Source organism: Equus caballus, chromosome 17, assembly GCF_041296265.1.
Source record: "Equus caballus isolate H_3958 breed thoroughbred chromosome 17, TB-T2T, whole genome shotgun sequence".
Classification (NCBI taxonomy): Eukaryota; Metazoa; Chordata; class Mammalia; order Perissodactyla; family Equidae; genus Equus; species Equus caballus.
Window position 1 is genome coordinate 22,761,701 of NC_091700.1, and position 13,386 is coordinate 22,775,086.

Sequence of the window (13,386 nt, forward strand, 5' to 3'; positions counted from 1 at the left end):
TCATTTGACCTAATATACTTTCGCGATTGTTAATAAAGTGTCGTTTTAGAATTCACAGGGTAATGTCTGCAATGCAATTCTAATACTAACTACCCAGAGTTAGGTCCAATTTTACAGATTAAGGGCACAGTTCCCTGCAAGACTGCCTTTGTACCAGCTGCAAGCTCCAGGGTTCCTAGACCACCTGCACTTCTGACCAACTGGCTAGAAATTTGGGGGTTCCCATTATCCCCTCAGTTTCAATCATAATCTAGAATAACTCAGAGAACTCAGGAAAGCACAATACTTATGATTACGGTTTTATCATAAGAGATACAAATCAGGACTAGCCAAATGGAGAGACATATAGGGCGAGATCTGGGAGGGTCCCACATGTGAAGCTTCTGTGTCCTCAGGACATGTCACCTGAGCTTTGGTGTCCCTAGTTTTTGTTGGGGTTTCATTATATAGGCATCACTAATTGGATCATTGGCCACATGACTGAACTCAGTCTTCAGCCCCCCTCCCTCCCCAGAGTCAGGAGGTCATTCTGGCTCAAACCTCAATCCTCTAATCCCATAGTTAGTTTTTCTGGCATAGTCAGCCCCCATTCTAAAACCATCTAGGGGCCCACCATGAGTCACCTCATTAGTGCAAACTCAGGTGTGGTCGCAGGGGCCCACCATGAATAACAAAGACACTCCTATCATTTGGGAAATTCCAAGGGGTTAGAGGCTCCCCAGAGGATGCCAGGACAAAGACCAAGTTCGTTATTAGACAACAATGTCCAAGGTCTGACGCTTTCCACAGAGCTAGTTACAGAGGTGCTGCAAAAACAATCTTACCACTTTAATAGGTTTCTGACTTAGGAAGACTAGAGTATTTCTTTCCTAAGAATTTCTACTGTGAGATGGTGAAACTTCTTTGCAAGGGAAACAGACCAGATGGATCTTGAGCATCTTTTGGAATTTGGACACTTTTATTTGAGTTGGGGGAATTATTACAGTTTAGAGTGAAGGATTTTGCTTCTCTTTTGCTTAAGGCAATCAAATGTTTAGTAAAAATTGGCCTTAATATTAACTCTCCTTTTGTGTTTGTTTATTTCAAATTCTTGATTCCCTGAACCTATTTAGTTTCCACTAATATTTATTTATGTATATTATATAAATAGAAGAGGGAAAATTTTCCTCTACCCTTCTAGGTTCTTTTGGCTGGTCTAATAATTAAACTGACATAAGACAGATTAACAGGAGAAAAACAAATTTAATTATGTACATACAGGAGCCCCATAAGATTATGAGACCCAAGGGCAAATCGGGCAGTTGAGGCTTACATGCCATGCTGAGCTAAGGAATGGGATGGGGGCCTGGGGCTTCAAAGAGGACGAGGAGATTTCACAGGAAGGTAAGAAGAGCAGATGTTTGGTAGTCAGATGTTTGCCCTGCCATACAGATAGGTCATTCAGATCAAGTTATCTCCGATAATAGCTCTCCTTCTGAGCCAGCCCCCTATCTAAGTCCTTTTAGGGAGTTAAGGGAGAGGTACAAATTTTTCTTAATCTGCTGGGTCTTGATTGCCTTCAGCTCAAAACAATCTACGTGCCAAAGTGTCATATTTTAGGGTCGTGTGTTCTATTCCCCTTCACTAGTTATAATAAAATAACAAATGAAAAATGTTATATATTACTATAATAATATTTATGAGATAGGAACAAATTTCAAAAGTCTGTTAAGATTTTTCATTTTCTTTCCAAAAATGATCTCCATGTAATTAGTTTATGTAGTGACTAGAAAGGAGGAGTTGTCTTCATTTCTGTCTGCTCACCTGCCAGTGGGAGGTCTAGCGTTGTCGCTGCTTCCTAACCAGTAACTTCCACATCCTTATTGCCATAGACACACTTGTGTGAGTGAAATGATGAGGAATTTGGGTCATCAGTAAGATGAAAATACTACTACAGTGACACGGACACAGTGAGTAGGGAAGATATTAACAGGTGAGGTAGAGCCACGGAGTGGCTGAGGCCCATCGACGATGGACAGAGGATGGTGGGAGTTGCTGGGTGTGTGTCCCTGTCCTTTGGACTCCCTTTCCTGTTTCTGTGGGTCGGTGGCATGTATACCATAAGTAGTCTGCTTCCTCTGCCCCTCCCTTGTTCTTCACCCAGCCTCATGTTCACATCTTCTGGTGGGCTTTCTGTACCATCTGATCTGTTCACTCTCCAACCCTGGTGGAAACTCTAAAGGGAGGAGGAGTTGCTTCTTTATTTAGCAAGTCACCTTCCAGCTACTTCTGGGCTTCATTCAAACCAACCGGCCAAATGTTGCCATGAAGAATTCCTTTGTCAGATATGGCCTCCCTGGGTCTGGGGTGGCATCTGGTGGCATCTGTGCCATAGGCATCTAAAACCTTGGGCAGCTCGGGTGATCTATACATGAATAGTGTTTCTCCCTCCTTTGACCTTACTTGCTCATCTGTCTTACAGGGAAAAATAGGTTCTCTGTGTGCTCCTTTACAGTATTGGTTGGGATTTCTGGTTATGAATAATTTATAGAATAATTCAGGGGTGGCTTCTGGAACCCAAAGACCCCAGTGCAGCTGGGATCTAGCAGGGCACTGTACCCAGGATCCAAAAAGCTGTTGGAACAGTTTCTGTTGCTCTCCATGCAGCTGCTTCATCCTTATCTGCAAAGAAATTCTTTCTCTGTTTCCCTGCCCCCTGGGTGGGTGGAAGATGACCGTCCAGAGACCTGGAGTATATATGTTAATAGGGTAGCCACATGCAGAGCACATCTCCCCCAGGTCCCATGTCAAAGTTTCCAGAAAAGAAACTCTTAGTGGCCCGACTTGGACCAAATAGCCATCCATGGTGCGAAGAGTTGTGACGGATGGAGGGGGTTGCACAATACTGACCTGTCCTGTATGTGTGAGGGGAAGGGGTCAGTTACCAGACAACGGAGAGGCCTTTGGTTCAGCACGGGGTAGGCATCTTTAAAAAGCCCCCACCGCAATAGCCCTTTATTTATCCATTCAACATATACTTACAGGCCGCCTACTGTGTGCTAGGCATTATTCAGGATGACGAGGATAGAGCCGTGAACAAGACAAAGTCCTTGTCCTTATGGCCTTGGCCGTCAGCTGTCTTGCCTGCATTTCGACTTTGTAGCGGGCAAACTTAGTGCTTGTCCATTTGCCTCCTCCTGTTTCTCTTTATTCTTTCCTTTCACTTTGGTTTCTTTCTCAATAGATATTTATTGAACTCCCACTATCTGCTGACACTGTACTTGTTTATATGGGGAAGTTGTAAGCATATACTCTCATTTTGTGTGGTGGTATTTTCAAAATACATTAACTCAGGATTCATCTCATGAGTCTGAAATAGAAACTTTAGTCATAATGTGCTTTGCAATATATGGTATAATGCTTTCCTTAGGCAACACATTGTCAACAAATCTGTCATATTTTGAAAAGGTTAATGTTTTTCTCCAAAGCAAGATTGGGTCAAGATGAGGCCACTGAGGTAGAAGAAAGTTATCTGAGTTTTGGGGTGTGGGGAACTATCATTATTTCAACCTAGAATAAAAGTCTAGGTGTGGCCATGTTGTAGTATGGAACAAAGCATGAGAGGTGCTTGGGAGATACTATTTCACGGAATTCTGTCATCACTAATTGTTGGTGTCAGTGTTTTTCACCCCAGTATGTACTGTCTAACGTTTAGATTCTTGTTTGGAAACCCTGTTGTTTCCATGGTTACTGCTGTCAGTGATGCTTTTTGTGCCTAGGCTCCTCTTCTATCCCATTACCCAATGGTTCTTCTCTTTTCTGGCCCACGCATTCAATCCAAAAAGCCTTACAGAGTTTTGTTTTGAGGTCTTTCTCATGTCCATGCTTTTCCAGTTCCCCACTCAGTTCATGCTTTTCTCATTTTGCTTCTAGATGGTAGGACTAATTTCCTGTCCGATGTCCTCATCTGCGAATCCTCCCTTCTCTCTGCTCCTACCTCACTGCCCCCGGCGCGTCTCTCCTGCTGAGAAACCCTCTGCGGCTTCCTCTGACCTTGGGGCGGAAGTTGAAGCTTCTTTGCTTGGACTTTAAGTCATCTCCGGTCTGGCCACAGGCTATTTTTTCCCCGAGCTTCCTTTCTATTCTTTTCCAGTTTGGACCCTCAGCGCTGGGTTTTATTTGTTTTTTAATTGGCCCCTGATACATTTTGTCACCTTGGGCCTCTTCCTAAGCTCTCCTTGCCCTTAACCAGACTGTCCTCCTCTTGCCTAATATAAACCTTACCCAAGCTTTACGACTTTTACCTCTGTCCTCACGCTGTTCTGACCGGCTCCCCACCCCAAGCACCAAGTAGCTGCTGACCTCTGACCTCCTTAGCACCTTCAAGCCCACTTTAGTCACTTGGTCATAAACTGTGGTGCACGAGTACCCAGGTTACACCTTAGCACCTTAAACTGGCTAACGTTTTTGAGAGCAGGAGTCAGATCTTTCGTTTTGTTGTTCCCAGCAGCATCTGACTAGTAATTTTCAACTGTGGCTGTCCATTAGTATGACTTCAGGAGCTTTAAAACAAAATAAAACAAAACAAGTCAGCATCTGTGAGGGCTGGGCCCAGGATCCGGTTAACTGTGAGAGCGCCCTCAGTGATGGTTACGTGCAGCTGGAGTTGAGAGTCACTCCATGAACACAGTCTTGGCAATGAACTACTCTGACTCACACTGGTATATGGAGTTTGACCCCTCTGTGCATATCACTGCATCTCTGCCTGGAGAATTCAAAGTGACCCTTTATAAGACTTGAGTAAAAATGACTTATTCAGCCAGCAAATATGAGTGCCCGTTATGTGCCAGGCACTGCTCTGGGTGCTGAAGTCACTGCAGGGAATAGAACATGTCCCTGCTGTCCTGCGGCGTCTGCTCTTGGCCGTGGGAATACAGACCGTAAATAAATACTGTCAGGTAACGATGATAAAGGCTGCGGAAGAATACAAAGCGCGATAAGTGGGCAGGGAGAAAAGCAGTATTTTTATATAGGCTAATTTCAAAAATATTCCCTATCTGCCTTAAGTCACCAGATGCTTTACAACCAGCCTCCTGTGATTCAAGGCCAGGAGCCCAGGCTCTCGGCCAGCCAGTCCCCAGGTAGGGACTGAGGTAGGGACCCCAGCTCTCTGCTGCCCCGTGTCCGTAAGCAGAAGGCAGACCAGTGTCCTCTGGAGCCAGGGGGACTCCAGAGGGCGGAGGCTGAGGGGCCGAGGAGAGGGTCTACGGCTGGGGTCCTGTAATGAGGAATGACCAGGGTGCTGTGGATGTACACCTGGCCTGTGACCAGGGAGTGGGCTATACTTTTCACCATAGTGTGTCAGCTTTCAGTAAGCAACTTTACATTTTGGTTGTCCCCCTCTTATGGTAAAGATTATAATAGGATTCTAATCACTTTAAAAAGATGACATACATAATAACCAAAGCTTTCTCTTTCAAAATATTTCTCTATGTCAACCAACATTCTTTGCAGCTGTGAAGTGGATGTTTACTGAAATGAGATGCAGTTTCTTAAGTACTCTGCGACATCCATTTCTTTGACAGGTGGGAAGCATGGCAGATATTAGAACAAACGTATATTTAAGGAAGAGGAAAGAGGGCTTCATCTGTAGGGCATTTATTTTTCTGTGATCCTTTGCTTCAGGCACCCCTCCCGAAGTCAGTTCTTGAGGTGGGTCGCCCCTTCTAACGAGGGATACTGCCTTGTAGTTGGAGCCTCCTGTGTGTGCGCATGCGCATAGCAGTTTTAGTAATGAGTCTATTATTAGTCTCCATGCTGACACTTCCTTACGTGAAGGTTATGGCAAGGCTGAACTCACCGACAGAGGCTTGACTATAGGACTGAAATAAAATCCTAGGGAGGTAGACTTGCTTGTGTCTTAACCGCAGAAACAGTAATTTGAGCAATGAAATGAAAGATCACCCAACCCTCTATAAGCTGGAATTAGTAAAGCTCCTGAACTCAGGCTGCCAGGCACATCTGGGGAGAAAGCAGCTGGTCCCTTCAAGATAATAGGGGAGCAAGCCATTGACACTGAGGTTTGGGAATTTCATTTTTAGAGCACAGAGATGTGCTTTCGCCGGTACTTTCTGCAGTGACTGAACGCAGGGCACATCTCTTTTGCTGTCATCTCTCTGTTCCTAAACATATCAAAGAAGCCAAGAAAACCTAGTTCCGGAGCTCAATCCCTGGGCCTTGAGGGGGAGCTTACCTGGGGGAGAAGGGAGGCTCTGGCCTCTGCTCACCCCATCCCTTCTGTCCACGTGCCCCTCCCCGCCCCGCCCTCTGGAGCCCGCAGTGGCGCCCCTCGCTGTCCCTGCCTCCGCCTGCCGGCCGCACACTGCAGCCATCCGGGAGGGAGCGAGGGAGCGAGCACAGGAGGGGCCGAGGTGGAGGCAGTGCGGAGGGAGGCCGCTCTCGCCCGCGCCCGCGGGAGAGGTTCCCTCCCGGCCCGGGGACGGCCAGTGGGGTGGGGCGCGGGGAGGGGGCGGGGAGGAGCGGGGAGCAGCTGCGGCGGCGGGTCTCCAGGGGGAGCCAAGGTACATAGGCGGGCCCAACATTGCCCAGAGCATCCTTTCCCAGCTGGTCCCCGCCCGCCTGCAGCCCGTGCTCGCTGCCTCCTGCCTGGCGTGACTTCTTTGTGTTTTGTTTTCTGCCCGCGCCTCTTCTCTGCAGGACCTGTACGTCCTTCTTCGGGCTATAAGAAGGCAGATGATGAGATGTCCCGGGCCACGTCTGTTGGAGACCAGCTGGAGATACCAGCCCGCACCATTTACCTCAACCAACCGCATCTCAACAAATTCCGTGACAACCAGATCAGGTAGGATACGGCGGCTGAGAGACGCAAGAAGCAGTTAATTCATAGCTAGCATGGGGCTCATCTTCCTCTTGTTAGCTTTTCCACGCTAGTCTAGCGAGCCCTCACCCCCGTCTGCTTCCTCGAGCCCCTTCCACTCCCCCCCCCCCCCCCCCCCCCCGCCGCCACCTACAGCGTGGCGGTCCACACCATGGCTTCCAGTCAGGTCATGTGAATACGGCCTTTACCTTTCTCTCCTTTGCATCTGTTCTGTGCTCAGGCTGTGTGAGCCCCCAGGAAGTTTTATTCTTATGCCCCTAACAAAAAATGAGGTCTCTTACCTTTTCATCCCTGAGCTCCCTTCCAAGAATTCCTTCTAGTCCTGTTTTAAGCCAATTGATAGCTCTCCTTAGCAATTTACAGACCATAATGTGGGGAAGTCCTTTATAAAGGAATCCCATAGGTCACAAGGACTCACATTCAGCTCTAAATGGTCCAGGACATTTGTTAAGAGGTCTTTATTGCTGGGAAACTTTGCCCAGAGTTAGCAGAGAGATGGACGGAAGCTAACATTTAAGTGTCTACTTTTTGCTGGCCACTGTGTCAGATGCTTTAGCTATACTAGCTTTGTAAATCCTCATAACCTCTTGAAGAAAGTGTTTTTACCTTTCAGATCAGGAAACTGAGATAGAAAGATGTTATATAATGTACCTTGGCTATATAGCTACTAAATGGCAGAGCTGGAAATAGAACCCAGGCTATCCAGCTACCAAGCTCAAATTCTTTCTGCTGTGCAAAGCTAAGTCTTTAGGCACAGGTGTTAGTACGTTTTCAAATTTCATTAAACTTTCAGGTTTAGACAACTTTATCTCTGGGAGTGACTTTAGAGGAGGCAGTTCTGAGAGTGGCTTGGAACACCATGTTCAGGTATAGAGAAGCTAAATGATGGATCAAGTTACACGTAGATGACTGACAAACCTGAATTCCAATCCAGTGTTCTTTCTTGAAAGCTCTGGCTAAAACTTTGTTGCTATTATATGTGTAAGTCTTCCACTACAGCATTAGCACTTGTACAGGCTGCTGAGCCTGACAGCTTTATTTGGGAAGGTTTGGCCACTGTACAATATTGTAGCTTGATAGGATTTGGGGTAGAATAATGGTGCGTATTATGTGAAGATGATACCTTCATTTATTAAGGGAGTGTTAGATTATCCTGGCTTTATTTTGGATTTTAAGAATGACCCTTGGGGCATATTTTATGCTTAAAAGTGTAGCTTAGAATAGCTGAGGCTAACTTCAAGAATGAGTGGGCTTGGTTTAAGGTATAGGGCATCAACTACAGTGAGTTACCACTTCACACGTTAGGATGGATTTAATCAAAAAGATGATAACAAGTGTTGGCAGGGATGTGTAGAAATGAGAACCCTCATACATTGCTCATGGGAATGAAAAATGATGCGGCTGCTGTGGAAAACAGTTTGGCAATTTCTCAAAAGGTTAAATGTAAAGTTACCGTATGATCCAGCCATTCCACTCCTAGGTATGTATACCCAAGAGAAATGAAAACGTATGTCCACACAAAAACTGGTACGCCAATGTTCATAGCAGCATTATTCATAATAGCTAATGAGTAGAGACAATCCAAATGCCTATCAGCTGATCCATGAATAAATAAAATGTGGTAGATCCATTCAGTGGAATATTATTTGGCCATAAGAAGGAGTGAAGTACTGACAAATGCTACAACATGGATGAAGCTTGAAAACCTTATTCTAACTGAAAGAAGCCAGTAACAAAGGGCCTCATGTTGTATGATTCCATTTGTATGAAATGTCCAGAAGAGGCAAATCTTTGAGACGTAGGATAGATTGGTGGTTTCTAGGGCTGAGGAAAAGGGAAGAAGTTGTGGAAGGGGGAGTGACTGCTAATATGCATGGGCTTTCATTTTGGGGTGATGGTTACACAACTCTGTGAATACGGTTAAAACCATTTGGAATCCTGCACTGCTAATATAGTTCTATTTTCTCATACCATCTTATATGCGTTTCTATTGAATTACTTTTTAAAAGATGAGAAGATTATTGTTGGGCCAGCCTGGTGGTGTAGTGGTTAAATTCGTGTGCTCTGCTTTCACAGTCCAGGTTTTGTGGGTTCAAATCCCAGGTATGGACCTACACACCACTCATGGAGTCATGCTGTGGCAGCATCCCACATGCAGAACAGAGGAAGATTGGCACAGATGTTAGCTCAGCAGCAGTCTTCCTCAAGCAAAAAGAAACTGGCAATAGATGTTTTCTTAGGGCCAATGTTCCTCACCGCCCCCCCCAAAAATAAATAAACACTTTATATACATTAAAAAAATTATTGTTATTTTTTATTGAGCTAATATTTGTTTATAACATTATATAAATTTCAGGTTTACATCATTATTTTTGACTGCTGTGTAGACTACCTTGTGTTCACCATCAAAAGTCTAGTTGCCATCCGTCACCATACACACATGCCCCTTTGCCCCTTTCATCCTCCTCCCAAAAGATTATTTTAAAAGTGACTTATACAGTATAGGATATGGAATTAAAGAGTTGTTTTTCTTTTTAAACATTAGGATATTTTCAAGTAGTATTTTTGCTTAATTCCTATTAATTTTTCTAATTTTGGTATCCATTGTGCGTGTGGAAAGCTGGGAGAATGAAATAGGAGTCTTTGTTTTTGTCTAAATTCTCTAGTTTCCATAGAAGGTAAAGACTTTTAAAAGCCTTGGTGATGGGGCATCATAACCTGTTCTGTAATCAAGACTCAAAGCTGACTTTTGAGACTGATTTTATTATTATTCTAACTGAAGAGAGATTTCATGTGGCTACCTCTTGTACAGTTTCATTTGTGCTTTTTTGGGGTTGGGGAGGAATATGTATGTGTGAAGGTACAGTGAGTTGGCCAGGATTAAAGTAGGTAGATACCAACTATTTAAAGCCTTACGTAAGTGTATAATTGAATTAGTTGAAATATTTTAAATATTAAAATTCACACAATTTCTGAGTTCCTGGCTTATACTCTAAGTGTAAGTTTCCGAATACACTGCATAGGGTCTAAGAAATGAAAATGTGGCCCTTGCTGTCCTATAAAATGGCCTTTGAGTATTTGCTTTGCCTGGATTGTATATTTAAATAGGAATTACTAATGAGAATGTGACTTTGGTTCATTAAGGAATTGATCATGAAGTTTCTTGACATTATAGTTTAAGGATTTTATACAATGTTGAGCCATGTTATTTTAGCACTTTAATATTGCTGAAGTCAAGTACTGATTTTTTAAAAATCAGGCTTTTTATCTTGGCCGTGAATGTTTGCCAAAAGTTGATGAAGCTATTCAAAGGAATACTTCTATGAAAGGGAATTGGTAAAGGATTTTTTCCCTTAATATAATTTTTCTTGAGAAAAGAGCGAGTTTTTCTTGGAGGCAGGGTCATGGAGGGTTTATCCCAGGCTGTTTGCTTCTGAATCAAGGCTTTTGAAGAGAAGGGACCATGTGGGACAGACAAGGCTCGTGCCAGTCCCTGAAATCAGGGATTTGGACGTCTTGGGATGCTGCGTACCTCAGGAGACGGGCCCTCTCCGGAACAGAGTTCTCTCACTCACCTGCCCCACGCCAGGCCCTTTCTGACTTACAGCCTCAGAAATCGTGGCAGTTGCTCCGTGACTGCTTCATGAGTAACTGGCACTTTGACTTCAGGAAAGGGTCCAAGTTTGCTAAGGAGGGGAGTGGTTGGTGGGCACTGGGGGCGGTGGTTGGGTGGTGCAGTTCAGGACAGGAATTGAAGGTCTAGGGTTAATGTTTGGACTAGTATCCAAGAGGCTGGACCTGGTGAGTAGGAGAGAGAAGGTCGCCGCCAGGGTTAACTGCAGGCTTGGCACCCCCAAGTGAACGTACGACCTGGTAACTCCAAATTCCAGGGAAGTTCTTGAAATTCTGGGAGGGTCTGTGCCATGTGAATAGATGTCTCTCCAAACCTTGTTCTTGTTCTTAACACTGCACACAATACCGGTGTTTGATCTGAAGCTGTGGTAGGTTGAAGTTTTCCGTTATTGAAGCCAATGAATTTTGATTATCATAATTACGGAGAAATATGACATGTTCTTTTTCTCCTAGGCATCGATTTTCTAGAGCCTTAACTGTGAGAGCAATAACATTTATCCTCTGGAAATGAATAGTAGTTAATGGAATATTGCAATGTACATCTGTGTATCTAGGATTAGTATATATGTCCACCTAACAAGATCCCTTCTTTCTGAAGTATTAATCCTATCTCCTTTTAAATATTTTTAACAGCTTTATTGAAATATAATTCACCCATCTAAACTGTGCAATTCAGTGCTTTTCAGTATATGCACAGAGTTGTACAACTGTCACTATCGTCAATTTTAGAACATTTTTATCTCTTCCAGGAGAGATCCCTTACCCTTTGCTATCCGTCTTGCTATCCCTTCCTCCGCCAGCCCTAAGCGACCACTAATCTACTTTCTATCTCTGTAGATTTCCCTGTTGTGCACATTTCATGTGAATGATATCATCTCCTTTTAAGTGTTTTAAATAAAACATTAAATGCTTACAGAAAGCTTACTATTTAGAGGACCCTGGTGGCAAATCTTAATTTTGTGCATCTGAATTTTGAAAAGTGTTTAAAGTTAAAAATGTTGTTTCTTCCCAGAAAAATCTTGAAATAATTTACTAATCAAAGGAATAGGCATTGTGTATGTAATCAAGATCAGGCATGTGCAATGTTTTTATGTGATTATCAGCATGCCCTTTGAAATAGTGAGTTTCAAGGCTGTGAGGGCAGTTTTCTTCAGCCTTTGAAATGAGGTCTTCAAAGGAAGTTAGGAAGGTTTACAGATACTCAGTTTTGAATGAGTCATCCATTTCAGGTGGGAGTTTTAGCTACCAAAAATCTTCATTAGAGCAATGACTTGAGCTCTGCCCAGCTGTTGCATTTCTTCAGATTGGTTTGTAAAGGAAAATTGCTTTATATGAAGATTCTGTTGGTTTTGCCAAGATAAATTTAAAATAGAATTTTGCCTTTACAGCGATGGGAATTGAGCACTGTGTGGTAGGTTTTACAGTATCATAGTTTTACAATGTTAAGCTGGATCCTAATATTTGAGAGGGTATTTTTGTCTTGAGGAATGAAGAGAACAAGCCTATCTGCAAACACCAGTTTGTGCATGAATAGTAGTGGTAGATGATACGTGTCGCACTAGAGCTAATACCATTGAGTGCTTCAAGGGTGAATGACTCTCCTGGAAACGTTGAAAGCTGGATAATTTAGGTAGGATCTGGTCTTAACACTTACGCTACTTACAATTTAACAAAGAAACAATACCAAGATCCTAGCAGCGAATCCTAGTAGATCCTTTTGACTCACGTAAAGATTCTTGTTTTAAAAACCAAGGGTGACACATCTCATTTGAGAGAGCTGTCCTTGTCAAGTTGGGCAAGGTAAACGTGTATAAAAACCCTCATCAAGAGTAATTGATTATATTGAAAGCATTCCATTTACCTACTTTAAAGCAGCCTCAAGATTTTCCTCTGTGTACACTGCTTTTATTTATGTTTACGTATTTTTAATAAAAATTGTATGTTAAAGGTGTACAAAATGGTTTTATATACATATACGTCGTGAAATACTACAGTCAAGCTAATTAACGTGTGATCTCTTCACATAGTCCCCTTTCACTCTTTTTAATTTAGAGGCAGATATACTTGATTACTCTCCAGACCAGGCACTCCCATCCTGTATTTTCTGAACGAGTGTCACGGCATATCCGAGTCCTTAATTTATATGTACCAGTAGCAATTAACTCTGTAGCAGGTTCTTGTAGTTAGAATTTTTATCTCATTTACACCCGTGGACAAAGCTTTTGAAGCATCTTGCAGATAAAAATATTCAAATTGGGGACCTTTGGCGCTGTGTACTTCAGGTAACCCTTAAAGGCGTGAGCTTTCTTGAAATGTATTTTTAGAAACAGAAAAGCGTGTCAGCCTTGGGCCAGTTTTGTATTTGATGTTTCTAAGGAAACAGCAAATGTGGAGGAGAACAGACTCGCATGGTGCTTTCTTTATCAAGTTGACCCTTGTGTGGGTGGATATGGAGCATATTCTGAGTTTAAGCAAAGAAATATCTATGCCATTCCCATTCATGAAAACAGGTCAAGGCATTTGGTTTGAGAGTTTCAGTCAGGGACTTATTTTCCCTCTCTCCTATGCCCGAATTCTGTTAACTCTTAGTGTCTGTCAGCTTGTGAGCACCTCTGGTTCTTATGTTACCACACAAATGGCGTGATCTGCTCGCTGTGAGACAAAAGCCGTCATCGAGAAGCAAGATGATGGCAGAGAAAGGGCTTTTTATTGCAGCTTGCTAGCAAGAGGGAAGATGGCTGACTAATGTCCAAAAGAACCATCTTAAGGGGGCACAGACTCTTGAAGCAGTTATGTAGGCCACTGGGTTATATGGGAGGGGTTAGGAGTGTTGACCCTCTGGTGTTCCAGACTGGGAGTCACCACACCAGATCTTT

General features: G+C 43.4%; 1 protein-coding gene across 11 annotated transcripts in view; it reads left to right on the forward strand.

The window, feature by feature from the left end:
- ATP8A2 (ATPase phospholipid transporting 8A2) overlaps positions 1–13,386 on the forward strand; it is a 592,801-nt gene that overhangs the window by 91,479 nt on the left and 487,936 nt on the right. For 9 of the 11 annotated variants that reach the window (XM_070240119.1, XM_070240124.1, XM_070240123.1 and 6 more), the window contains exon 2: positions 6,697–6,841. In XM_070240119.1, the coding sequence (XP_070096220.1) occupies positions 6,741–6,841 (101 nt within the window). In that variant the 5' untranslated portion in view covers positions 6,697–6,740. Of the gene's footprint in view, positions 1–6,363; positions 6,411–6,458; positions 6,561–6,696; positions 6,842–13,386 lie in introns of those variants that run through there. The other 2 variants (XM_070240121.1, XM_005601103.4) reach the window with 2 other exon arrangements.